The sequence below is a fragment of the Oxyura jamaicensis genome, unplaced genomic scaffold (assembly GCF_011077185.1).
Source record: "Oxyura jamaicensis isolate SHBP4307 breed ruddy duck unplaced genomic scaffold, BPBGC_Ojam_1.0 oxyUn_random_OJ106539, whole genome shotgun sequence".
Classification (NCBI taxonomy): domain Eukaryota; kingdom Metazoa; phylum Chordata; class Aves; order Anseriformes; family Anatidae; genus Oxyura; species Oxyura jamaicensis.
Genome location: NW_023312321.1, coordinates 1 through 27,827, shown reverse-complemented (window position 1 = coordinate 27,827; position 27,827 = coordinate 1). Strand labels below are relative to the sequence as shown.

Sequence of the window (27,827 nt, the reverse complement as noted above, 5' to 3'; positions counted from 1 at the left end):
TACGTTTTCCAGAGCAGAGGAATAAGAACAGGTCTCCAGTGTGCACCAAAGGGAGCCGAGCGGAGCGCGGTGCGGGGCTGGCGGCGGCGGTGGTCCACGGCAGAGCTGTCCTGGCGCCGGCACGGGGCTCCCGGCAGAGCGGCCCCCCCCCGGGGGGGAGCTGCCACCCACCCCCCCCCCCGCAGTCACACATGCATTTTCCCCAGAGGAGCCTTTTCCAAATTCATTTTTGTGGTTGTTGTTGTCTTTTTTTGTTGTTTTTTTTTTTAAATATAAAAGTCCACGTTAAAATCTTCGAATCCTAATTTGCCAAGTGCGGAGGGCGGCGTGGCTGGGGAGCGGCGGCGGCGCGGCCGGAGCAGTCTGGTGCCCCCCGACCCACCCCCCCCGGCCTCATCCTGCTCCGTTCCATGCTGGGGGAAAAGGGGCTAAGGGGCTGCTTTTTTTTTTTTCCTTTTTAATGAAAGTCCCGTCGGAATTTGGCCGCTCGCTCCTAGGAGATGAGTGGCGCTATAAAAATGCACTTTACACACATCCTCTGCTATGTTTTTCTTTTTTTTTTTTCCTTTTAAAAAACAAAAAAAAAGGTTAACAAAAACCTTTTGCTTTCCAAAGCTGGGAGACGCGATGCCACCTGATTTCATCTCTGGAGAGGCGTTTTTTAAAAAAAAAAAAAAATAAAAATTAATAATTAAAATTCATTCGCGTAAGAGACGGGGGAAAATTCACCACCACGATCCCGCTGCGGGCACCCGTCACTGTTCCAAGGTCACCACTTCCACCGCCTGCCCGTCCATGGTGACGGCACTGTCCGCTATCCGCGTGGTCACGGGAGCCATCGCGACCTGCACGGGGCCGTTGCCCTGGGCCAGGCTGGTCACCACGGTCTGGTACATGCTGACGGGGATCTGGACGAGGCCTGCGGAGACAAAAATAAGGAGAAACGGGGTCGTGAGGCGTGTTTACGTCGGCTCCCCGAGCGTGGTTTTCCCCTCCCGAGGGATGAGGGTGGCGCGGGCGCGTGGCTCGGTGCGGTCCCCAAAAAGGGGTTTGGGGCTGCGGGGGAGGCACCGAGGGGCTCATGGGCCTTCGGTTCTCAGGGGCAGCCGGCAGCTGGGGAAGACGTTGAGGCTCCCACCCCAACAGCACACGACCCCCACGGGGTCACGCTCATGTAACCGCTCAGAGCTCCCGGGTGGTCGAGCTCAGCCCTCCCCAACGCACCGGAGAAGCCCCAGTGATGCCTCCAGCACGCTGGGAGCAGAGGATCAGGCATACGGGGACGAGCTGGCCGGGGTTTGGGGGCAGCAGCCCAGCCCGTGGGGCTGTCCGGGCAGGAGGAGGTGGCACAGAGCAGCGGGGAGCCACAAAACATTAAAGGGGAAAGAAAGAAGAAATGCGCCGAGGGGGAAGCTCTTCCATCTCCTGTACCACCAGGAAGGACTCAAACACCTTCCCGACACAAGAGAAGGACCCCACCAGCATCACCCGGTGCCCAGGCAGGGCTCCCAACCTCTCCAAACCATCTCAGCCCCTCCAAACCCACTCGCCTCCGCCTCGCCCCCTGTCCCATCCCCGTCCTCCTGTCTCCGCTGCACGTGGCTGCGGGCTCCCACCGCACACAAATGCACGACACGACAGATGGGGGAAAGGCAACGGAGCCTCTCGGCCCTTCCCCACCCACGAGCTGGGTCCAGCACGTAGGAAACGTTTTCTTAAGGGTGGCTCAGCCCCAGACAGGGCTCGAAGCTGGAGCCTCGCTGAGCCCGCAAAGCTTTGGGCACGTTCCCGGAGGAAAGCGCTGCCGTGGTGAACGTGAGGGGTTGGTTGGTAGCAGCCGGGGTGACAACGGAAAAGGAGCCCCTGAGGGTATTGCGATGCGCGTGAGTCAAAGAGGTAGAAAACACCCGCAGGCAGCAGCGCCGGTGCTGCGAGATCCACCTGGGTGGCAGGCAGGGGAAGGGATCTCGCGGCGTTTCGGAGTAACAAACCCTACGGGCTGGCAAGAGAACACGGGGGTGGCACCAGGCTTCATCTGCCTGCGTCCAACGCGGTCCCCGGACGGGAGGGGGCTTCTCAAAGCGTGATTGAGGGCACCTGCGTAGGACATTCCTGCAACTTTCCACGTCTTTTGGGACAAAAAAGGCTTCTAGGGGGTCCCCAGATCCTTCCCCTGAAACCACAGCTTCCAGCCCAGGCAGGGGGAAACGAAACCCTAAGCCAAACCCAGGGGGATCAGGGCAGCAGGCTCCCGAGCCGGGCTTTCCCGAAATGCCAGCAGGGTCTCTTCTGCGTGGGGCTGCTGTGGCAGGCAGGGCGCTGCGTCCCGCCAAGGGCACTGCTTTAATGCGGCGAGGCGGCGGAGCGGGGCGCGGCGTCCTCGGGTAACTCGCTGCGCAGACAGGAAAGCTTACGAGCTAATCGTGCTGCCCGGGTGGGTGACCCCGGCGGAGCTCAGCGTGCTTTGCTCTGACACCTCGCAGGATCTCCGAGGGCTCGGCCGACGGGGAGGTTTCGCAGCCCCCCCCCCCCAGCATAAAGGGCTGGCCCCGTTCCAAATGGGGACGCCTACGGGGTCGTGCAGCTCAGCCCCACCGCCGGGTCACCTTCCTGGGGTGACGGTCCAACGCCGACAGCTACGGATGTCACGGAGGCAGAAGCACGAAGTTCTTGGGGTGTTTTTCTAACAGACAAGAGTTTTAGGCTGCAAGGCATGGAGACGAGAGCTGACGCTCGGCCCCGTTGAAGCAAATCTCCAGTAAGACGGCCGAGGACCGCGGCACAGCCCGCTTTAAGCGGGTTCTTGGCACAGAGCAGGGGCCGTGGCCTGGGATGCACCCGAAATCCCCGCTCCAGACCGACGACCATGCTAAGCCTTTGGGGCGAGCTGGGCTGCTGACCCGAGGGAATCTGCTGCAGCTCTCCGAGATGAGCCCGGGCCCCGCGGCCAACCCAAAGACGAGGGTCACCGGTCATGGTGGGAGCAGCCTGGTCCCCCTACACGGCTCAAACGCGCGCTGGCCCCGACCGGGCTGCCGAAAACGGGGCTCTGCCAAAAGACGAGGAGATGGAAAAAGCAAAGGGGGCTTTGCTGGGGAAGGCTGAGTTGTGTCACGCAAGAGTTTGGCAAAGGCTGGCCACGGCTCGGGCACGGCGAGCGTAAGAGCGGGGATGTCTCCGCGAGAGACGGCGCCACGCAGATCCCCCCTTTTTTTTTTCCTGCGCGGGATTAAAGCAAATCGCCTCAGCGTCTGACGCAGCGGCCGTGCTGGCAGGAGCGGTAACAAAGCAAAGGAGGAGAGGGCGAGGGCTGGAAAGTCTGCCGTGCATTAAAGCAGAGATGATCGCCCTTGGGGGAAGAGACGATTAAACTCCTGAGATGCTGTAATCAGGTCTAGGATTGGCCCCGCGCTGCATCTGCTCAGCCCCGCGCCCTGATTAGCCCTAATCTAACTGGCATATGTTAATCTAAAGCGTGGATTTCAGCCCCTTTCAATTGTATTAAAAAGAGGAAATCCATTAGCCAAAAAAAAAAAAACCAAAACACAACTTGGAGACCCCGAAAAATACCTAACTGCCAAAAAAGTCAACTTGTGCTGGGTGCAGGGGGGGGGGAAGCCCCGGGGAGCGACGGAGGAGGGCTCGCGCCGGCCCTGCACGCGGCCCAGAGCTGCTCCTACCTGGGGAGAGGTGATGAATAATGCACCGCGCGGGGCCACAACGCCAGCGGGCTCCCAACACGCCCGGGATGACGCGGCCGGGCTCCTGCCTCCCCTTTGCGCAGGGATTTCCTGCCGGCGAGGTGCTGCTGGAAAAAGTCCCTTGGGAAGCAGCGGTGCTGAGCGAGGTGCGGAGCTGAGCAGCGAGGTCTGGCCTCACCTCGGTGCCAGAAGCGGGCTCGGAGCAGCTGGGACGCATCCAGGCAGGGAGCTGGGCTGCAGCCAGCAGCCGGGCTCTGCCCCTCACCGGGGCAGGATCCTGGCCAGGGAGGAGGCGAGCGCATAGCCCGAAGGCTGCGGAGGGGCAGGGGTGCTCAGCACCCGGGGGAGATGGAGAGCTGTGGGAAGGCCCCGGGGGCTGCGAGGGGCACCACAAATCAAGAGCTGGAAGAGATCAGGGACACCAGGCTGGGAGAAGGCTCTGGTTGTACTCTAACACCAGGCCAGGCGATCTCCGCGGCTGTGGATTTGAGCTGGGGGAGTGCAAGGGGTGACAGGGAGATAACGGCGCTCCAGCAGGGGTCACAGCTCAGGGGAGAAGGGTGAGGACCAGGCTCCGCCAGTGTCTGGGGAAAGCACAGGGTTGAAAGGCCAAAAATCACGCAGTAGGCATCTTATCTGGCAGGGAGGGTGAGCAGCAGCACGAGGACAGCCGCTTCGACCCCAGACTGCAGGTGTAAGGGCTGCACGAAAGCACAGGGAAGGGTTTGGGGGAGAGAAGCGGGCGGCTGGGCTGAGTCAGGGCCCCGGGGAGTTGGCATCGAGGTTCAGCAGCCCCTGGCCACCCAATGCTCAGGGGACTGGGGTCAGAGGCAGTTCTGCTCAGCCTTACGCTTTGAGATCAAAGCAAGCACGAGGAAGAGACCACGAAGTCCAGGGGCTGGAGACATCCCCAGCGCCACCAGGCCTGGAACAGGGACACGGACTGTATGGGGACAACGCGGACCTGCAGGGACCACACGGAGCCTCAGTGCAACGCCTCTGGATGTCTGATGGGGGGCAGGGGACGGGAACCAGCTCCGTTCTTCACCAGATGAGACAGGAACCAGCCCCGTTCCGGGCCAGCCACGGCAACGCGGCCACCGTCACCATGCTGAACCTGCCTTCAGGGAAGGAAGCGGTCCCCTCTTCTTCTTTCATGAACAGCAAAATCCTCTTCCTTTGTAGAATCACCTCCAACAGGGCTGATCTTCCGCAAACGTGCGGGAACAGCCTCAGGAAAGGGAGGACTGTGAGGAAGCAAGAGGCAAACCGAGAAACCATTTGATTTGGCACCAGCACCAGGGACCCGAGTCCGAAGACACTCAGCTCTGCAGCACAGATCTACCTGATGCCAGCACGGTGGGCAAGAGAAGATGGTGAGATTTTTTTCGATACACCCTCAGGGAGGGCAGCGAAGGAAGACTTTGAGAGGCATGCCATTAAGGGGTGAGTTTGCTGTTCTGAGAGCTGCCACGCCACAAGAAGCGCTGCCGTGGGTGCCTGGCACGGAGCGGTGAGGAGCACGGCTCCGGAGCCACCACGTAGCACAGAAGTATCGCTCTTGGGATTTCTCTTATGGGGCAAAACATAACGCACAATGACCCCAGCGATCACCTTGGAGACCCCCAGCAGAGCAAAGTACTTTTAGTTTCTAAATTCAAGGCGAATCAATCGAATGCCAAGACCTCAACGGAGGGACATCGTCTTCTTCCGGAGTCCAGAGCCCACGTCGGATCAGCAGAAGCCAAAGGCCACAGCCGGTTGCGCGCAGTGCTGCTCCTGGGGATCTGCTGGCACTGAGCAGAGAAAGCAGATCCCAAGCAGTGCCTGTAGAAGTCGGCAGGCCTTGCCCTGCTCTCTTGGACGCCAAAGAGCGTAAGTGCAGGTACCCCTTACCGCAGCCCTTGGTGCAGAGCCGAAGGCAACGTCTGAAGCCACGATGGAAGAATTCCTGTAGATGAGCCGAATTAAGCAGCCTGCAGGTGCTGATGGACAAAGAAGAGGATCGGGGAGATCTCCGAGCAAGGAAACGTTCGCTCTCGGGGGGCAGCACAGAGAAATTGGAACAGCACTGGGCACGCCTTGGCGTGTATACGGAGTACAGTCCACAAACCCACCAGAAGCGATGCAAAGAGGAGACTAACCCCATCGTCTGTGCCACGGTAGGAAAGAGTAAGAGTTTCTAAGAGCAGCATGGAAAGCTGCAGTAGGTATCGGGGGTAGGGAGGAAGCCAACCATGAAGCATACGTTTGGGAAGCTCCGGATCGATCTGCGTGGGGAAACAGCACCGGGTGGCTTTTAGAGCCAGCTGGGACTGATGGTGGCTCAGGCACGGGGCTGGCGTAAGCAACCACTTGAAGTCCCTTCCAGCCTGTGAAACGAACGAGATTTTGAAGGCTCCACTCGATGTAAAGAAGCGATGGTCCACAGATGGGAGGGTCACCAGCCAAGCAAGTCTAAGACAGTGCTAGGACACACTGGACAAATCAGTTGGCGCTAGAGGGATTTCTTGACGGTAAACCCAGTTCCTAGTCAACCAGGGGATCACCCCTTCTTCCAGCCACATCTAAATTTCTCCTGGCAATCTGGCAGAGCAGCAGGGCCTCTATTACCTTTCCTGCTGCTGCTTTTAGAAAGGACACGCATACAAAGCCAACTGGGAATTGGCTTGCCAAGATTTCCAGAAACCATCCTGCTGACCACCTCCCTTCCGGGGGAATAACTTGAGAGGCCTTCAGGAGGGAGGAAGGACAGGCAACAGACAGGAGCACGTGTCTTCAGGAAACCAGCCCAGCTCTCCAGCACGTACAAAGTGCACCAGCTACAAGGAGTGCTGCCCAAGTCACGTTACCCTGCGAAATCCCTGACTACGGAGAAGAAACTTTTGCAAAATGCGTGTTCCTTACGGTAAGGTGTTGACGTGGCACCGTGGATGGGGTTTCACCCAAAGGCAAGCATTTAAAAGGGTCCTACCGTGCTCGGTGGTGACGAAGGAAGAAGACATCTCATAAAGGCACCTACTTTAAGATGAACTGCCCTCTGAAAGCGTGCCTCTCGCTCCTAATGTTTGCTGGAGGATCAATGCCTACCTCAAATTAGACACCTCCTACAACAAGACGGTGGTTGGAAGGTTCCAGGATCAGAAATGCCTTACTGACAAATCACAAGAAGCCCACCGAGGTATTTAAGCCTGGAGAACTTCCTAGGCACGCAACGGTCACAGCTCACCCCTACACGTCCTCTGTGCCATTCACGTCCAAACACAAAAAACTGTTCCATCAAATGGTAACTTGTAAAAAGCCGCTGTCCTCATTCTGCTTGCCAACCTCAAGCGTACCTCAACGTCAGCCATCATCTGTCTTTTCCATCCCTTTCGGGTCAAAACCGCAACAAAAAACTCTAACAAGGGACCTGAAGTTTGATACCTCCCAGATTGTTCCAGATACAGTCCAAGAGAACACCCACGCCCGGTCCTCATCCTGAAGTTAGGACCTAGAGGACACCACTCTCGCTTGTCAAGAGCCCTGAAGTGGATTACGATGCTTTTGGGGGTTTTGTTTGGGGGTTTGCTTTTTGTTGTTGTTTGCTCTGTTTATGAGGTTGGGTTTTTGGTGCTTTTTCTTTGTTTTTTTTTTTTTTTTTTCAAGTTTTTGCTTGCTTGTTTTACAATACTTTGATACAAAAAACACCGGGGCTGAGGCTCCTGATTGACAAAAATCTGTCCCCAACCTATTAAGTGACATACAGCCAGGGACTGAGCTGTGTCCACGGAATTATCTCCTCTGGAGGCCCCAGCGAGCCAGCCCGACACCCAGACTCGTCCCTGGCACAGCCACGACCCCCAGTCTTCGAGCAGTGGGGACAAACACCTCCTCCACCGACGGCACTTCACAACCACCACGCATCTCTGTCCTCGCAGCCCTTTCCTGACACACCCGAAGTCCTCCACCTGCAATCATCTACAGCGAGGATAGCAACACAAGGAAAAAAATCGGCAATTATTTTTAACATTGGAAACATTGGAAACGATCAATGGGAAACGCTGCGCCTTCCGTTCCGGCTTCGTTTCAACGTAGCTGAAAATTCCCATTTTTGCTTCCCGCCCCCCCCCCCCTTTTTTTTTTTTTTTTCTTTTTCATTTAAAAACATTAAAAAAAGAGGGGGAGGGAGGAAGGGTGAGTGGGAAAGAAGCACCAGCCTGGTATCCCGATGGATTGACTTGGTGTCTTCAGCCCCTGTGTCCTACAGAAGGCAGCCTGCCTCTCTCCCTCTCCCCTCCACGGCGTGCTGAGGGTGATTTTAGAGCTCGAGAGCAGGCTGCTGGCAGGACCCGGACATCGGCTCAGGCAGAATAAAGCTGGATCTGGTCAAGCCTGGTTCTTACCCAGGCTTCCCACACCAGCAGCGGGTCCCCGGGGCAAGGCACTCTAAACCCAAGCCAATCCGGTGGGGAGGAAAGGTGACAAACACGCGAAGAGAAGTCTAAACATGCATGCGTCTACCTGTACAATGAAAGCTTTTTTTACCGTGCTCCACAGACGAAAGCTTAACGAATAACCCTTCTAAGCTTCCTTGATCGGCTGGCTTTGCTGTGGAGTGAAGGGCACACCTGATAAGATTAGCGGTCTATCACGGTCGGTCATGTATATAGGAAACACAGTTAAAAACAGAGAAAGGACAGCAACCCCTACCGGCTGCCCCCCGCGGGGTCTGCCCCTCGCACAGCCTTTCTGTTAACAGGAGGGGAGCTTTTCCAGACAGGTGCAAAAGCTCGGCGGAAACTAGAGACAGGAAACACCTCAGAACGAATTCAAAGTGTTCCTCATGCGATACGCCAGGCGTTAACCTGGTGGTTGGACAGGCAGGCCGTGGAGCACCTTAACGTTTCTGGGCAATCCCCTGTGAGGGGCTCCCTGTTGTATTTTGCCATCGATACTTTACTGAGCTGCCTGCTGCGATACTAACATCCACGTGCTCTCTTCCAGAGGAAGGATTGTGTATCGAGGGTGATTCTTGTCCTTAAATCCTTGAGGATTCCATATTTTCTGTATGGTTTTATTAAAGACTGCTGTGAGAATGAAGGCAGAGAACCATCTAAAGCGATAAAACGTTGTTATTACGTGACCTTGAATGACTGAAGTTTGTTTTAGGAGTGATATGAATTGAAAGTTTCTTTCTGAGGTACTAAAATATCCCATCTTCTAATGGAACATCATTATTTGGCGGAGTTTCCGCAGAAATAACACCCCGGGCATCCTTGCCAATCAAATAAGAGTGCAAGGATGAGCTGCGTGATAAAGGACAGGCGTGCCCACAGTCCTTGGGCCAGCACAGCGTCCAGGGATGCGCACGCACGAGCTCTTGTGTCTACCTCCCTCTGCTGTGGGAGACAACCTACGTCTTTACTCGGGTTTCTGCTACTTTTAGCCCATCATTTCTTAAAACCGACGGGCGTCGAAGGCGTAGCTGTGGGGTTTTCTTCCCTTTCTGCCGTTGCTTTAAGCCCGCGGTGTGTTCGTGACCTTTAAAAAGATGAATTTAACAAATCCAAAGATCACAACACCCCCCCCAGGCCCCAGCCGTTACCCCGGTGCTTGGGGGTTATTAAACTGCACGCTGAGCCCAGCTCTGGCCTCCTCGCTCGTTCTTTGCTTAAGGAACACTCAGAAGAGAGCTCGGCTTGCGTGAGGCTAACGGGACCGGGCTGCAAGGCATTAACCCCGCAGCCAGGACAGGGTCCAGCCCAGAGCAGCGGGGGAAACAGCCCCGAGATGCTCCAATATAAATACAAATCTCCAAATATAAATACAAATCTCCAACGTTTGACGTCTGCCCCTTAGAAGTGTGAAAGGAGGGGGGTGGAAAACAGGAAAGAGAGAGAGAGATAGGTACAGCCCTTTCACCCCCAAGAAACACCACAGTGTCAGGAACCTAAAGGAGTAAGGTGGCAATGCCAACGACAGCTAAATCCCGTTATTCCAAACTACCACCACAAAAAGCCACTCACCTGATAAACTCTCTGCTAGGCTCCACTTGCAACCTGAACAGTCTGCTGCTAGGATGCCTGACAATAAAATGCAAGTGTAAAAGGCTGAACACAGGCCAAATGCTACAGTCACGGGGGGGGCATTAGGTGGGGCAATTCGGGCATTCATGGGGAATAGAACCTTTTGCTTAACGGGTGGACTAGAAGAGAAAGCGCTCGTGCCCTTCGTTTTGTTCAGTGGCCACGTATGAGCGCGGCCCCACCACTAGGCTCAGTGACTCGAGTGTTTCTGCCTCTATGCAGAGCGTTGGGCACGGAGGTGGGAGGCAGGGCGCTGGTACCCCCAGCTATTTTGCGCTGCGGTTCGCGAACCTTTAGATGGATGGCTTCATTGGGCCAGAGAGGCCTGACGAGAACCGGCTGCACGGGGCAGAGAGGAGTAAAAATCCATCTCGGAGGAGCCAGGGCCACCTCCTATTCCCCGCGTAGCGAGGGATGAGGAATGAACGAGAAGCAGAAGTGGCTGCCAAAGTGGCATTTCTATGCATCCCCAGAGCACGAGGCTAGAAAGTTCACGGGAGCCCAGGCGCACGGCCTCATTGGAAGAGCTGGATGTATTTTTAAGGCTACCTGAGACGTGGATCTAAATGAGTTTCACAAGCTGGTAGGCTGCACGATAGATCACACGTGAACACGGACATTAGCATATACGACAGAGCGTTTAGCACACGGGGATATAAAGCAGCTATTGTTCTGGCGGTAAGGCGATCCGTAACCAGATAGGCCCTGGCTTCATCCAAAAAACATTTTCCCAGCATTTCGCTGACTTGTTCAGCGGGAGCCTCGCCGCCACAACAGAGCGCACATTCATGGCCGAGGAGAGGGCCCGAAATGATGGGCGCTCTCCTCCAGCGCTGCGTCCAGCCCCGCAGCAACCGCCGGGCTCGGACACCTCCCTCCGTGCTGGGGGAGACGGTGCCCGTAGCCCCAGAGCTGACGTGAACACGCGGTCAGGTGAGGCGTGCAGCTTTGGGAGGGCACCAACTCCTCGGGAAGGCGTTCAGAGCTTTGCCTTTGTGCCAAGTCTCGCATCTCCGCTGGAGCCTTACCTTACGCTAGCTACAAGGAGGGAAGCACACTTCTTTTTTCCTCGGGGAAAAAAGGCTTGGACACAGCTTAAGCATCCTATTTTCGCTTCTTCAAAGCATCCCCTTCACGTCTAGCTACAGCAGCAGCCCTGCTACAACCTAGCACACCCCTTGGTGCAGCGGCGTGCGGAGCCCGCAGCCCCGCTCCGTTACAGGACGAGGCACCCGTTGGGCACGGGGTCCCCTCCCCCTGTGCCCTGCCCCGGCCCACCCTCAGCAAGGTGAGCAATAAATCACGGCCAATACACCACTCCGACGTGGGACACATCGTGTAAGGAGCAAGTTTTTACAGTCCACATTCCTTTTTGCACGCACACACGCCGCTGTCTCCCACTGCCCGGACCGCGCGGCAGGTGGGATGGGTTCCTACCTCTCCCGCCCGAGAGCATTTATTCTTGGTATGCTACTGCCTCTGGCAGATTCCTCGCTTTTAAGCTCTGCACAGCTGCTGATTTAAAAATAAAAAGCAAGCTCGGGCTCTGGCCTGGTGGCTGAAGGCACATTTGTGCAGGCGGGCACAGCCCGAGCCGCGCGGGCTGCGTGTCGGGAAGGCAGCTCGCCCCTGTGCACGCCGAGAGAAGGCGACAACGTCTGCAGGGAGAAGAAGAACAAATTCGTTTGGAATCAGCCAGGAGTCGTGCGGGTGTTCTGTCCCTGCAGGGCTCAGCCCGGGCGCACAGCAGCCTGCAAGGGGGAGACACGTGGCACAAAAAGGAGGGCCGGCACGCGCAAAATCCATGAGAAAAATCGAGCGGCCGCTTGTGCAAGAGCCCGTCCGTCCCTCCCCGCTCGCAGGGGCATGACGGGGCAGGTCGAAAAGCTCCACGAGAGCAGAGAGGGGCGGCCAGAGAATCCTTTCTGCTTTGCATCTGCTGGGGTGGTTCAGAGCAGCGTCGCGCTTGCCGGGGCTCAGACCGTGGGGGTCGTGCAGAACAGAAGCAAGAAGGCAGCTCTCTGCCCGCAGCAAAGAAGGAGAAAGCCTAAAATATGGCAAAATCCTAAAACGTGGCCAAGTCCTAAAGCGTGGCCAAGCCATAAAGCACGGCCAAGCCCAAGTCGCGTTGACTTGCAGCGGGCCTCCAAACCTCTGACCACTGAGCTCCTATTTGGAAGCGTGACTTGGGCTGCCCCCAGTAAAACCAGCCCTAGGACCTCCAAGGTTGGGCTGAGGACACGACAACGTAGGGCGAGAGCCGCGGCTGCTGCGGAACTGCAGACAAACACGGCTCGGCTGCTGATCCCCGCGATTTCAAAGGGGTCGGGCACGCTCTATTTACGGCAGCAGTATAATCCCCGCTCCCGTTCGCTACACATCCTCCGTGTAAACGCAGCGCGCGCGCCAGTTGGAGTCCCCTAATGCCTGGGAGTACAAAGCTTTTTTTTCTTTTTTCCCCCACTTTTTTATTTTGAAGGGAAGGGGTGGAAGGGAAGAGACCAGGCGGCTCGGGGGAATAGCAGAGGGCCTTTCACTGCTAGGTCTCTCGTTCGAATCTGTCGGAGGGCAGCGGGAACAGATGGCCGTTTCTGAAGGCTGCTTCGGAGCTTACACGACACGAGGGATTGTCTCGGGCCGCGTCCTGGTGGACAACTTATCGATGCCACAAACACGCTCAAACCAAGAGGTTTCTGGCGGAGCCGGTGGAGAAACCAAGGGATGACACGGGTACGAGGCAAAACGCTCCCTACCTGATCAAAGGCACCTCCCTCCTGGGGGGAAATCGAGGCAAAGGGCTGGCGGCTTACGCCTGCCGCTGCCTGGGAACCTCCGGCTGCTCGAGCCTGGCTCTCAGTCCGAGAACGCCTGCTTCAAGCTGGCAGCCAGCTTGTGAGCACCAGCCGCCGCTCGCTGAACTCCTCTTTGGACACGCTGCAGGTTTTGAAGGTGAAAATCGTGGGAGAAAGCAGGGAGGAGGAAGTTCAGGATCTGGGGCAATAAGGAGGCAAACCCAGACGGAGTGAGAGCTCACTACGATCTGCGAACAGCAGCAAATAGCACCATGAATAATTTTAAGCCAGCTCGAAGCTCGTGCTCTCCTCAGCCTCTTCATTTTTAGAGCCTCCAACTCCTCCAGGGCATACTTTTAATTTTCGGAGGGCAGGTGGCAAGAAGTCAGGCCACCAGCCTTGCGCAGCGCAGCAGAGAGGGGCCCAGGTGAGCCATCGGAGAGCAGAGGAGAGGTTGGATGCTTTAGGGAATAGGTTAAGGATACAAGGTGGGACTGGGAGGAACAACTCAAATTCTGACTTAAAAACACCACCTCTGTTTGTTGGAAAAGATTCAGAGGAAACCAGGAGAAGATTCAGAGGAAACCTTTCTTCTTCCAGGAACTCGAGCAGCTTCGCATCGACTCACGGAAGCACGCGGGCACTCGTGGCCTGGAAAGTGTGTCTGGTGGTGGCTCCAAACCTGCCGAGGGACCCGAGGGTGACGAGGGACAGCCGAGGAAACGGCCGCCTCCCCCGGGAAGCAGCAAGCAGAAGCCACCACCCCGGGTCTCGTGTGCCGGCCCGCCGGGGTGTGCGGCGCAGGAAAATAGGGCGATTCCCCTGCAATCTTCCCTCACAGCTGGTTCCTGGCTGCGGATTACCGCTGTCACATGAGCTGCTTTACAGCAAAGCCAAGCTGTCTTCGTGAGCTGAGAAGGTCACTGGGAGACAGGGGCCTCCGGGGACAGACACGCCGCCCTCTACCGCGGCGGTGATTTACTTCCCGGCGGGGAGAAAGGCGATCCCTTCTGGCCGGAGGGCAAGGAGAAATGGGTTTTACCTCCCAGCCCTCCGCCCGGGCCATCGTTAGGACTCATCCCGGGAAAGGGGAGAGCGGGGGTATCCCCGGATCTGGGCGTCGTGCTGCTTGCCAGGCTGCAGTCGAGGTACTGGAGGGCTGGGAGGTGCGTGCAGTGATGGCTTTACCTTCCCTTCCTCTGGCAAACACAAACGCACGTCACCAACCTTTTGGACAAAGCCACCCGAGTGTCACCAGTAAAGGGGTGCCAAGGTGGAGGTGCATCTCCCCCTGTGCTCTCGCACAAGCTGCTGATGCCTCAAAGCATGAATGAATCGATCCTTCTTCAAAGGAAGCAGCAAGAAACGTCCCCTCCAAACCCAAAACTCCAAAGGAAGGGGCAAGAAACGTCCCCTCCAAACCTAAAACTCCAAAGGAAGCAGCAAGAAACGTCCCCTCCAAACCTAAAACTCCAAAGGAAGCAGCAAGAAATGTCCTCTTCAAATCTACAGCTAACTCTAGCCGCTGAACCCCGGGGCCAACGAAGAGGAACGGGTTTCGGTTGGAGAAACAGAAGTCTGCGGGTCTGTTTCAGCCTCCTGGGAAAATGAATTAAAGCCTGCCATCTTCATCATCCTGCCACGGGCAGGGCTGGTGGGCAAGGAAAGCATTTTGCGAGATCGCTCACGTGCTTAGTGCTCGCAGGACGGGGCTCTTTACTATGCCCCAGAGGCACAGGACAGATGGGGTTGTGCTTTTAGGCTTGAAAATCAGCCCCTGTTAGGGGTCCGGCGGAGAGAAGACGTCCAGCCACAACATCATTCTCTAGACGTGCTCAGAAAAAAAGCAATCCGGGAACTCAAGAGGTCAGCCTCTGCTAAGAAAGCAGCTGAGGCCGTTTCCAAAGAGGGGCAGAGAGCTTTTTAAGGCCGAGCAAACCGCAGTCAGCTGGGCTCTGCACGTGGGGAACCCGCGGTCTGAATCGGAGCCCGGGCAGGAGGCTGAGCAGCTCTGCAGGGAAGGAATTTGGTCTCATACACGAGCTGATTAGCTTCACCAACACACAGACCCTGCCTCGCTGCACTCGGGAGCTGCGCTTGGGGAAGCCCCAGCTCGCGGCAGTGCCTCTCCTTCCAGTGGGGTGCCCGGCAGGGGGGAGGTTCACAAACCCCCGTCTCGTTTCATCGGATGCCTGTCGCAGCTCCGACAGCTTGCTGGGATTTCAGCCAGCTTCCCATTTGGATCAGGTTGCACCCTGGGCTGGCCATTAAGAGCCGGGAGCTGATGCCTGCCCCGGGGTCAGAGGAGCCTCCATCCGTCCAGCCCTCATTTTCCAAAGCTCTCCCGGTACAGCAGGAGAGGGTTTTTCGATCCAGCCCAGCTCGTGGCCACGAGGGTACCCGCTAGGAAGGCGAGGACTGCACCCCGCTGCCATGAAACAGCAGATTGCAGCCCGGCTCCGTGCCGTGAGGGCGCAGGGGGATTAGAAACCCCCCTCCATCTGCCCTGCTGCAGCGTAATCGCAGGCTGCGCTTGCGATTCCCCGAGCCCCTGAGCGGTGCGAGGGGCAGGAGCGGGATGGCGCGGGGAGAAAAATGGCAACGGGACCGCAGACAACGCCGGGGATGTTGGTGCTCACCCCTCACCACGTGGATGGGGACGAGTGGCACAAGTGGCACAAGTCTGGCTCTGCTCCAGCTCAACTCCAAGTCTCTCTGCCACCGGGGAAGGTGGGCTGGGACCTCTCCTTTTGGGGTGGCAGGAGAACAAGCAGAGGGCTGCGCCCTGGCATCGTGCAAGCAGAGGGAAGCGAGGCAGCACTTGGTCGTCTCCTCCCCAGGGGAGATCACAGAATCACAGAATTGTCTAGGGTGGAAGAGGCCTCCAAGATCACCGAGTCCAACCTCTGACCTAACACTAACAAGTCCTCCACTAAACCATAGCCCTGAGCTCTACATCTAAACGTCTTGTAAAGACCTCCAGGGATGGGGACCCAACCCCTTCCCTGGGCAGCCTATTCCAGTGCCCAACAACCCGTTCAGGAAAGAAGTTCTTCCTCATACCCAACCTAAACCTCCCCTGGCGCAACTTGAGCCCATTCCCCCTCGTCCTGTCCCCAGGCCCGTGGGAGAACAGACCAACCCCCACCTCGCTACAGCCTCCCTTCAGGGACCTGGGGAGTGCAATAAGGTCGCCCCTGAGCCTCCTCTTCTCCAGGCTGAACAGTCCCAGCTCCCTCAGCCGCTCCTCGTAAGCCTTGTTCTTGGAAACAAGTTGATGGAAAACCTTCCGGGGATGGGCTGTGATACCCAAATCTCACAGGACCCCAAAAGCTGGGGAAGGGGGCTGCCACACAGCACATATTTGAATAAATTGGTATTTATTCAACTGATGTTGTCACTTTGTTAACAGATGTTAATAGTATTCGTTTTATTCCACATCGTGGAAGCACTGAGCAGGGAGCAGCAAGCACGGGCTGGTTTAGATCTCAGCTTAACTTAGCACCCACCTCATTTAATTCTTAGGGGTTTGGATCACCTGCGGGGGGAAGCAGCCTGCGGTCCCCTCGCTGGTGCCCCTGCCCTGCTTGTGAAGGGGGCAGGAGCCCCAGGAAGGAGCCCTGCAGGTCCTGCTGTGCCAAGCAAGCCTCTGCTCGGGGTCAGGGTTAGGCACGAGGAGGGGGACGCCTGGAAAAAGGGCAGCAGCACTACTGAGATCCACTCAAAGACACCACACCAACACCCCCGTCCCTTTGCTTCCCATATATTTAACATATATATGCTAAATACACCGACTGCCCTTCCTTTCCTACACGCATACAACCTCACCTCTTTTAGATAAAAGCTTGTCAGAGGATTTAGGATCTCCATCTCTCGCAGGTACCCCCAAAAGCCGCACTGCAACCAAACCGTTTTAGGTCCAAAGTTCTTAAATACCCACGTCTTACAGCCAGGATGCATACACATAAGGGGGAAAACCCTACAATCTACCATCAGGAAAAAATACCCTCGAAAAAGATCCCGTAACACTTTTCAATCATGCGTTCACCTTGGCCAAGTGAAGGCGGAGTGATTTGGAGCTGCCCAACGCCACCACGTTACGCAGCAGGCAGGGGGAAGGCACCTTCCCTGCGAGCAAAGGTGGTCACAAAACACCCCCAGATATCCAAAAAACACCCCCAGATATCCAAAAGCCACCCCCAGATATCCAAAAAAAAACCCACAGATATCCAAAAAACCACCCCCAGATAACCAAAAAACCACCCCCAGATATCCCAAGTCAACACCACCAAGCCACTGGGGACTTGTCAGCATCAGCTGAAACAACTGGCAACGGTAAAGTCGAGTAAAAAGCCTCGCCAAGAAACCAAAGAATCCCAGAATCAGAGAATATCCTGAGCTGGGAGGGACCCATAAGATCACCGAGTCCAACTCCTGGCACCACCCAGGTCTACCCCGAAATTCAGACCGTATGACTGAGAGCACAGCCCAAGCGCTTCTTAAACTCCGACAGCCTTGGTGCCGTGACTACGTCCCTGGGGAGCCTGTTTCAGTGCCCGACCACCCTCTCGGTGAAGAACCCCTTCCTGATGTCCAGCCTGAGCCTCCCCTGTCGCAGCTTGACCCCATTCCTCGGGTCCTGTCGCTGGTCACCGAAGAGGAAAGCAAGCTCCAGGAAATACGATTACACGGCACCCCCGTCGCTCCGGCTGCCCCAGGGCCTGGCCTCTGCTCCGTGCACATTCTGCTCTTCCTGAAGCCACGTGAATTGCTGCGGGGCTGCGAGACGAAGGCACGGGGCGTGGATAAATATCCTACAGACGCACCTAATAAAGAGGCTCATCAGTCAGCCTCAAATTTTCTAGACGAGCAGCGCGTTGGTTCAGAGCGTTCCCAACCCGGTTGCTCTTTGTGATGGAGGGCGAACGAGCGCGGGGAGCTCAGCCACGGGAAACTGGGAAGGCAAAAACCCTACGGGAGGAAGAAACGGGGCCGCTGCCGCAGGAGAGCGGCAGGAGAGCCGTGCCCCTTTGAGACGAACCTCCAGGAGGAGGACCAGAGCCCTGGCTGCTGCTCCCATCCGTGCTCTGCCGCAGCCAAGCCCAAGTCTTCCCATCCTTCCGTGCACGGAGCAACCACGTCCCTCAGCCCTTGAGGTCTCAGACCCAATATTCCTCAAAAGCCACTTGCCTCCGCAGAGCGCAGCCTTTACGAAGGAAAAAGTGGGGGAAAAAAAAAGGATTCGTCCCAACTTGCTGCCTCCTGACCCAGGATTTCTGCGGTTTGGTCCTAAAGCGCTCGGGGTCCCCCAAATTAAAGCGCTCGGGGTCCCCCAAATTAAAGCGCTCGGGGTCCCCCAAATTAAAGCGCTCGGGGTCCCCCAAATTAAAGCGCTCGGGGTCCCCCAAATTAAAGTGCTTGGGGTCCCCCAGATTAAAGAGCTCAGGGTCTCCCAGATTAAAGAGCTCAGGGTCTCCCAGATTAAAGAGCTTGAGGTCCCCCAAATTAAAGAGCTCGGGGTCCCCCAGATTAAAGCGCTCGGGGTCCCCCAGATTAAAGTGCTCGGGGTCCCCCAGAAACGAGCCTTCCAAGCGCATCCATTCAGGGGACAGATCAAGGAGCACAGCGTCACCGGATCTGCATTTTCCGAGAGAAATTCAAGATCTTAAGAGAACTTAAGCTCTCTGTGACGTGCACCAGGTAGCAGAATTGCTCCCAGTATTTCAGCAGGCATCAAACAGCTCCACTTTTCGGATTCACAACAACCCTGCTCAGCCCGGAGTCGATACCGGCCCCATTTCCCCTCCCAGCCCAGAACAAAAGGGAACATATTGCAACTGCGCTGAGAGAGGAGGGCTGCCGCCTATTTCTTTAAACGTAACGCTAATGCCTCGTAATCAGCTTTAATTTTTAAACAGGCCCAGCCCCTCCTGTCCATTTCTCCTAATTCAGGACACGTGGAAGGTAAATGGCCTGTGCTTAAAGCAGGCCAGCGGCGGCCGTGACAGCTGGGGAGCCCGTAAGGCTCAACTGCCTGCTAAGAGGAAGGGATGTCAGAGCTCACCAGGGGAGGGGAAGCGGGGAGGCGCTGGAGATGCTGTAAGGTCACCACGAAGCCCCAGGATAAGGTCAGACGGGGCACGGCTCGCTGACTGGATGGGAACTCGCCGAAAGCAGCAGGACGCCAAGAAACGCTGGGAATGATCAAGCAGCAAGGGACCCGGCTGCGACTCCCTGCCCCTGGTTTCCCCTTCCTGGCTCACAGAAAGGCAGAGGAGCAAAGGCAAGTGTCAACAGACACCTGAGGAGCTCCTGGTGTCTCCCCGGGATGCTGCCTTCTCTCTTTGCAAGCTCGAGGGCATGTTTCAGAGCTAAAAAAAAAAAAAGCAGCCTGTAAGCGTCACGTGAGACGTGGGCACAGAAAAGGAACGCGCACAAAAACCAGCAAAAGGAACCCCAAAAAAGCTAGGAGCAAAAGGCTCTCCCTGGCGCTCCCGACAGCTCTTTGCACAGAGACCTGTAGTGCTCATCTTGTAAAAATGTCTTCTCCCACGGAAACCAAATGAGTTTGTGAGGCTCCCTGCCTGAAAAGACGAAGCGCACCCAGAAATACCGTCTGGGGTGCCAGGCAAGGGGCTTCCCGAGGTCACAAGGAGCAGGGAAGCCCTAAAGCCAGCCCTCGGGGGGCATCCGCCTCCTGCTCTCGGCCAAATTCTTGGGGCTGGGAGCAGCCCGGGGCCTGGGCAAAGCTGGCTCCGAGCCTGTGCCGGGGGTGAGAGAACCGCTGGTGCAGGTGGCGCCCGGTTTGTAGGTGCGGAGGGAAAACCTGGCGTCCGACAGCGCGAGAGGGAGCTGCCGGAGCCGCTGTTCTTAGCCCCGGTTGGGGGGCAGACAAATCCAAATCGTGCCCAGGAGGAGGGCAGGGCCGCAGGAGAAAAGGAGAAGCACCACGAGGGGCTTCAAGCAAGGAGAGCTGCCCCAGAGCGAGCGGGCAGCGCTTGGCTGCTGAGGCGCGGTGCCAACGCAGCAGCAGCTTTGGTGGCCCAGCGTCCTGCAAATCCTTCACCCCCTCCGTGGTGCTGGGGAAACGCCGAGCGGCAGCGCTGGCATCGAAGCTGTGGCCCGTGTTCCCCAACCCCAAGGCTGTGTATTCCTCGGCAGCCACGCTGGGATTCCCCCGGCGTTGACACAGAAAGGGAAGAGGCGTGGAGGTGACGGAGCTGCCGCCGAGCATCCCGGGCAGCGGCAGGGAGCTCCGTGTGCTCGCCACGGAATGAACTTGGCTGAGCCGATGCTTGTGCCAGCCTGTTCTGCTCAGCATTCATCGCGGCCCCGCCGTTGGCAAGAATTCATCCATGATGCCCAGTGATTTGTCCTCTGGGAAACACCTCTCCTCCTCCCTGGAGCTCTCCTTGCTGGCTGCCGTCGTCCCCTCTCCCGCCCTGCCTGGCGACACGCGTCTGCAGAAATTAAATTCCCCGCTTCTCCTTCGGACGGTGATTAAACCGTGCCCGTTTCGGGGCAGCACTCATTAAAAAATAAATACATGTATTTTCCTACCAGGAAGGTGCTACACAAAAAGCTCCACTTCTTGCCTGCCTGGACGGGAGGGAGCTCATGGGCAATTTGCCGAGCTGTTAGCGACTCGTTCGGATCCATCTTCCTTCAAAAGAACATCTAACGGGGGAATTTATTATTTAAAGACGCCTGAGAATCGCAGCAGGTCAGCCTCCAGCCCCTGCCTTTCCCCTTTTCTCATATAAAAAAAAAAAAACACCAGGGATCAGGGCGCTGCACCTCCCTGCCCCGAGGCGACCAAAACCAAGAACAGGCGGCTCCTGGCTTTGCCCTTGGTGGCTCCCTTCGCTCTCACGCTCTTGAGGAACCACAAGATGTTCAGGGACAGGACCCCGGCTCCCGCCTTCCCCTCCTGGCTGTGCTTTCACCTGGGAACAGCTCACCCCGAGCCTGCCCGGGGCCGGCAGCCGCGCGTTTCCCATCTGCACCGAGGGTGGAGGCGGGTTTCCACCCACACCTCCTCGATTTCGTGCGGGCAGCTGGGCAGCCTTGCAGCTGTTAAAGCACCCCTGGTGTGGAAATCGCCAAGAAGTGGGGCAGCTCTGGTGCAACGGGGGCCCCCTCATCCTAAACAACCCCACAGGACCGTCGGTCCCGCGCTAGCCTGCAGGATGCGGCCCTGCACGGCCTCACCTCTGCTCGCAGAAGCACGGAGCCTGCTAATCCCCCTGCTCACGTCAGAGCCCTCACGCTCTCCCCGTGCTTCCATCACGGCTCGGTAATCCTGGCTCACTCCCGGCGCGTCTCCTTTGGTCCTTCCTGAGTTTGTTCTGACGGCCGGAGGGACGGAGGAGGGCAAAACTCGCTGCAGCTGGAGCTTGGAGCCCCCCTCGTCTTCAACGCAGCTCTCCGAAAATCCAACAACGCAAACCCAACAACCCCGGGCTCCGCAGGACACCGAAGCAGCCTCCTCGGGGCCGGGAGCCCGCCCTGCGCGTCGCGTGCCGTACTCAGGCGCTGCTCCAGCCCCGCGCAGCCGCAGGCTTCATCAATATTTAAGCACGACGTCAGGAAGCCTGTAGCCACGGCAGCTTTCAGGCCCCGCTCGGATCGATGTCGAACAAAAGGCCGCAGCACGAGGACGCGGAAGCGAGGCCCAGCCCGCAGGCCGGCACCGCCACCTCTCCCCTCCAGGGCTCGGCGCACGGAGCTGACACCAAAAGCAACCCCGGGGAGCGCAGCTTCCTCTTCCCGCAGCATTTTCCACGTCGCAGGCAGCCCCACAAACGTGTGCTGCCAGGATCCCCTTCACCTGCTCGAAATCTGACTTGCATGCCGGGCATTTCAGACCGAAACATCTGACCGCGGGGTCAGCGGTTGCGGCATCCCGGCTCGGAGCAGATGCTCCCGAGCAGCGAGGAAGCCACAAAGCACTTCAGCTCGTCGGACGCGGCGTTGGGGCCGGGAGATCTCATTTCCCCTCGCTGGAGATGCACCCGATCACGAGGTGACCCACGGCCCTTTCGCAGTTGAGCCCCGCTGCCGGGCTCCCTGCAACGCTGAGTTTAGTTCCAGCCTCTGAGAGGCAAAAAAAAAAAATGCAAAATACAAAAAAAAAAGAAGCAGAATTTGCCTCTTTTTAGCCCGCCTGATTCTCCGGGGTCAGTTAATTGTTACTGTGCCAGTATTTTATCAAGATAAAACCAAAAAAAAGAGAGTAATTACATCTGGTGGCTGCCATCAAGAACTGAGACACCTTCCCTGGCCTCGAGCAAATTCATTCGACTACTGTCTCAGTTTCCCTACTGATAAAACAGGGACAGATTGATGTCCCTCCCAGGGAAAACTGCAGGGGTAAGGGATCGGAATCCCTCAGGAACAACCCACGGAAGGTCGTTTCTCTCCTAGAGGGAAGGTTTTCTCCTAGAGAGAAGCATTTATTGAAAACATTGGCAAGTTAAGACTTCGTAAGCAGCGGCGAGCAGGGGATTTGCTGGTTAATTCCATCGTGGCTCCAGGAGCCACTTCGGGGTGCCCAAATCACCTCCGTGTCCTCTCCTCCCAGCACGCCAAGCATTTCGTCCCCGCTGCCTGGACCGAGCGCCCAGGACGATGCTCGCCCTCGCCCCCGGGGCACGAAAGAGGCAGAGCGAATCCTCGGCGACAGCGCCAACGCCGAAAATCCATCCGCTCTCCAGCCCCGGCTAGAGCCAGCAGGGCTGGATACCCGCATCTCCTCCGTCCCCGGGGGAGATAAATGAGCCGGTTACGTAAGAAAGCGACCGGCACGGCACTTCCAAGGGCTGCCCGAGCCCTTCCCCTTAATGCCGCCGGAGATTAGAGCGAATCAAAGGGTGGAAGCAAGGCGAGAGGGGCTGCGGGTGAGGCTGTGCAGGGAGGAAAACGCCGCCGGCACTCCCCTTAATGCACTCTAAATCCCAGCTGATTTCCAGCTCCGCTGTTAGGAAAAAAAAAAAGGAGGGGAAAAAAAAACCAAACAGCATTAATATCGCTTTAACGCAAGCTGGGCAAGCGAGGCGGAGTGACTCAGGGCCTGGAAGGGTGGGAGGTGTTGAGGAATCCAGAGCGTGAAAGCATTTTGGAAGGCGAGCAGAAGGAGCCGGGCTGCAGATCTGCTGAAGGACACTACGGCGCTTCTACCGATCTGCTCTTGCTGGTTTTGAGCATCCAGGGCCAGGTTCTCCCTTCGATAAGCGCTGCTCGTCCCCCTCCCGCCCGGCGGGCAGGGAAATAGAGACGTGAAACACAACACACGGCTGCTCATCCCCCTGCTCATCCTCATCCCAGCGCCGAGGCCGGGGTTGGTATTTCATTTCTGCTCCCTCTTCAGGCTGGCTGACCGCACCGCAAGAGGCGCCAAGCACAGCACCCCGAGTGAAGCCCCTCTTCCCTCCTCTCCCCCAGGGGCTGACGTTTTCGGACGAGCGCATTCCCTACGAGACGAGGATTGTGATGGGAGTGGAACCTGATGGCTGGCCGAGGAGGATTTCTGCTTGAAATGCAGGGCAACAAGGCAAGAACTCAGCGGTCCGCCCCCGGGCTGCGCACGCATTTTCCCCCTTTGACAATTACAACCCAAATAACTTATTTTTTTTAAAAAAAGAAAACACAACTTCACAGTCCTCACCCTTTCTGGGCTTATTTTGATGCCTTTCCTTCTATTCCGTCAAATAACCAGCGAGTTTCACCCCTTAAAATGGGAAGCGTGGTAAAGGCACCAGACAGACACGGCGGGACGGGAGGCGGCGGATGAACCAGGCACACCAGCGCGTTCCAGGATCATCCCGAGCCAGTTTCCACAAACTTGCTGTTGTATTTATTCACCACCCGCTCGGTCTGAACACGAAAGCCCCCCGAGCTGGCAAAGAGCCGCCGAGCGAGAAGCTCGACAGAAAATCCCCCGAACTACGCCACTGGCTGCGCCGTGGCAAGATGGGAAACGAGGCGGAAGGCGGCACGCGGAGGCTGGCTGCCGACGACCGAGCGGAAAAGCAACGGTGGTCCAAGAGCAGCCGCCAAGCAGAAAGGGATAAAAGTAAACCATAAAACATCTAGGGAAGGAAGGAAGGAAACGGGTGGGTCATAAAACGTTGCTCATACTCTCTGCCACCCCACAGCGAAGCGCTCGGGAGTCAAGTTTATCGTGGCACTGACTGGCGGCGCCAGCCAAGTCTGGGCCCTGGGCAGCGTACAGGGACGGAGCGGGGAGCAACCCGTCCCCGTAAAACTAGGGCTGAAGAGCAAGCTGGCAGGAGGAGGAGGACAGCAGAGCCCCCGGCACCAGGGCAGCAAACGAAGTCAGCGCTCTCATTTTGCCCTCTGGGCCTTTTAAGTCAACCCGAAGGGAGGCAGAGCTATTTTACCGGGGAAAACTTGACATTTCAAGCGGAGAGGAAAAGAAAAAAAAACCTACCCGAGAGCGAGGACAATAAATAAATAAATAAATAAATAAATAAAACAGAAAGCAAAATCTTTCCGGCAGCCTTACCATTGGCATCTTGGACTCCGGTAAGCGCTCCTACTGCCGCCGCGGTTTCACCAGACAGGACGATCTGTCCTCCACCTTGGAGAGTGGCTTCAGCAAGCGTGGCGACCGCGTGGGCTGCTGCTTCGCTGGGGGCACAGAAAAGGGAAGGGGAGGGTTAGGAAGGCCGCCACACAGCCCTGCTCCAGTGGGACCCGTTTAACTAGGCACTGATATCAAGAGAACACACGGAGCAAGGAGGGATTCTCACCAGGGCCAGGTGAAGTTACCCAGAATGGGAAAATCTACGGCGGAGGAGGAATACACGGGAATAAGCTGATTTCGCTGCCTTTTTTTTCAGCTTGCATCTCTCTTAGAACGTCCGTGCCTTCTTCAACATCCTTTTGCCCGCGACTTCACTAAAAGCTTTTGGCCGATCCAAGTTATAACACCACGTGGCTCCTTCCTGCCTCTGGCTTCCAGTACAAACCTCATTCTTTTGCCTCCAGGTCTCTCCAGACTTTCCAACCCCACCTCCCGCTACCGATTCAGCCCGCTGAATCGTGCAGCAGAAGGCCCAGAGGTCTGCCGTGGCCAGGATCACATCAGCAGCTCCCTATTTAGAGCAGACAGAGTGCCTCTCCCCAGCCAAGTGGTTTAATTATTCTTTCTAATGAGTGATGGGGAGCCAAGCACGGCATGCTTAAATTTCCTCGCGCGACTGAGGTCAGACCAAAGGCCCTTCTAATGCAGCAGCCCCGCTGTGAGAACAGCCAGGATCAGGTATTTAGGAAGGAGCCCGTATGATCCTTCCCTTCCTGCACCCTCTCCGCTTCCGACAGTCGGCAGCGTATTGATTTCCTACAGCAGAGACCGCATCTGGACCATCAGGTTTGATTTTTCTAATCCCCTTTGAAACCCATTTACATTTTTTTTTTTTGCTTCCCCGACATCCTGTGACAACGAGGCCCACGTTTCATTAGATGACGTGTGAATAAAAAGGTTGCGTTCTGGTAGTCCCAAACCTCCTCCCTCCGTCTTGCCGGGCAGCCCGTGCCTCTGACGGTGCAAGAAATGGAAAATAACAGTTCCCTTTCCACTGTCCTCGTGACTTCACAGACTTGCAGCAATCTCGTTTCCAAGCTGAAGAGACGGAGTCCACTCGCTGTGGAAGGGCTCTTCCTGGCTCTCTGATCAGTCCTGTCCTTTTCCAGACTTTTTCTAAACGTAAGACGTCGTTTGAGGGGCGTGGGAGACCATTTCTCACATTACTCAAGATGTGGACGTGCCAGGGGTTAGTACAGTGGCCTAATCCTGCCTTGCTCTCTGTGCCCTTCCCTCTAATTCCTAATATTCAACTTTCTCTTCTGACAGTGCCTGCTCAGCGGGGGTTCTGGAGCTTGCTGAGTGGTAACTGCTAACCAACAGTTCCTCGCTGGGTCTCTGCAGGAGGTATTTCTCCACGTGTGGATCATTTGGCAGGGATTGAGACGATATTTTCTATCTGCCATTTCGTTGTGCAGTAGGAGTGCTGCGAGCATCCTCCAACAACTGCTCAAACGCCCCCCAGACCCCTTGGATAAATATTAGCTACCCAGGGCATCATTTCATTTCTAAATAGCCCCTCTGTCACTCAGGGCAGCTCTTAAAAGCTGATACCAAGCCAGAATATTTTCTTGTTCTGCCTCCCTGTCCCTTTTGGCTAATCTCTCTCCTGAACCCGCAGCTACGCGGGGGCAGAGTGCAGGGAGGCCAACTACAACAGGAGCAAACCTGCACACCCCGCAAACCTGCACACCCCCAGCATACACTTACTTGAAGCCACTTGCAAGGACAATTTGGCATTTTCATCATTCATTCAGGCTGCACCCCTGAAAACGACGACGACCACGCAGCATAAAAGCTGCGCCCCGCTACAGCGTGCTCCACAAACGCTCGTTAGTTCCAATCAATGAATTAACCGCCTCCACTGCGTCCCCCTTTACTGGGAGGCCCCATACCTCCCATCCTCGAACCTGGCAGAGGTTCCACCCGTCCCAACGTGCTGTTTGCAGGTGCACTGCTCGGCATGGACTACGAGACTGCTTTGCTCCCTGGCAGCAGAGTCGAAGGTAGCAGCCTTCAGCTAAATTAAACGTCGAGTTTCCAGAGCTGGGAGAGCCGTTAGCTCCCAAGGACTGGCTGAGATCTTCCTACAGGTAGGGGAAAGACCCACAGCAGTGTTTTGTGGCAAATAAAAGAGAGCAGCTGTTCCACGTGGAAGGTTTCGGGGGGCTAGTCGCCCAGAACTTCTTCAATGCAGGAAAGGGAACTGCTCGTTGCGACCTTAGGAGCCAGAACCAGTAGCAATGGGACGAAATGAAATTGGAAGCACACTGGTTTCTGAAAAATTTCTCAAAAATACATAGAAATGTATCACCTAGAAACGTGCAGGATACAGATCCCGCAAGCCAGATTCCAGGCAGGCTGGACTTTTTGCAGTTCAGTTCCAACAGCGATTTGGAAGCAAGCTGGTGATGGACCCCGGGATCGAGGTGGCTGCTTTAGTGATTTGTGATCCCCACACAGCATGCTCTTGGAGCTCTTCCCCAACCACCAGAGCCGTGGGCTTGTGTCTTGACCCAAGCCACGGCTGCCCAGCCTTTACTCTAACAGCCTTTACTCCAGAATGCTGATTTGGACGAGGAAAACGTTTTGCCCACACCTCCCGCGCTACTGGGGCTGATGCCACGTCCTGTCCTGCTCCCTCGGGACGCAGTTGGTGGGCCCCAGCCACTTCCAGTTCTTCAGAACATGAAGCGAAGCTTAAAAACCTCCCCAGAGCTGAGCAAAAACACTGCTTCCTGCTGCACGGGCCTGCAGAGAACTCAGCTTTGCCGACTTTACCCGTTGGTACGCTGAGCACAACCTCCTGCTTTCTGACGAGAGCGCGAGGCCGCACACCACTGGGAAATTCAGCCTTTTAGCAAGGAGCCGCGACTAATCCTGATGGATGCGCAGACCAGCGCACCAGGAGGCACCGTCAGCACGTTAGGACTCTTATGAGCAAGCTCAGTCCTGTAACCAGACCCTTGCTGAACCCAACCCACTCGGGGGGTTCGGTTACCACCTACCGTTTCCTCTTGCAGGAAATTTCCACGTCGCTGTGCTCCTACTGTTAGGGTGGAAACTGAAAACTATCCTGCAGGCTCCTGTGTGCAGGTGGAACTAGGAATTTGCTACAAAAAAGCCTCAATGGGACTGCAGACCGTGACTTTTTACTGTTAGAGTGAAAACCTAGAAGACAGCACCTGCGTGCAAGGCCTCTAGCCTTCCTCTCTCCCCCGTACCTGTTGAGTGCCATGGTAACAGTTGCTCCTTGCTGCATCTCCTGAGATGCTGCCACTGCTGCTTCTGCTAACGATGCCACTGCCTGCGTGGCCTCTGATGCCTGCGTCGTCTGGATGGTCATCTCGCCCCCCTGTAGCGTTGCCCAGTTCTGCTCCACCTGCAGAGGGAGAACAAGAAGGAAGGTCCCGGGATATGAAGCCGGCCCGTGAAACGAGGGCTGCTGCCTAAAACGAAGAAGTCAGATAGTTTCGAGAAGTCTTTGGAGAATCCTGCACGTACTCTGAGCCACGAGCGAGTTTCTGTAGCCGGCCCTCAAGCCTAGCTGCTGTTCTGCACGTGTTCAACCTTCAAGCGAGAATTTTAGTTCTCGTGCACGCGGAAGGTGCCCCCCCCAGACATCCGTGAAGCACCTCAAGCTCCCACAAACCCCTTT

At 56.6% G+C, this 27,827-nt stretch overlaps 1 protein-coding gene across 5 annotated transcripts; it reads right to left on the bottom strand.

The window, feature by feature from the left end:
* Positions 1–436: 436 nt before the first annotated feature.
* On the bottom strand, positions 437–27,577 carry LOC118160178 (nuclear respiratory factor 1-like). 5 transcript variants are annotated; one of them, XM_035314707.1, is made up of 5 exons: positions 27,394–27,577; positions 24,089–24,213; positions 9,710–9,766; positions 8,205–8,291; positions 437–919 (listed from the first exon to the last, which is right to left on the bottom strand). In XM_035314707.1, the coding sequence occupies exons 1-5, from the start codon at positions 27,513–27,515 to the stop codon at positions 756–758; spliced, it is 555 nt and encodes a 184-aa protein (XP_035170598.1). In that variant the 5' UTR covers positions 27,516–27,577; the 3' UTR covers positions 437–755. The 5 variants fall into 5 exon arrangements, with proteins under 5 accessions (XP_035170598.1, XP_035170599.1, XP_035170601.1 ...); XM_035314708.1 differs by having other exon boundaries at positions 8,229–8,291; XM_035314710.1 differs by lacking the exon at positions 9,710–9,766.
* Between the last annotated feature and the right edge of the window lie 250 nt (positions 27,578–27,827).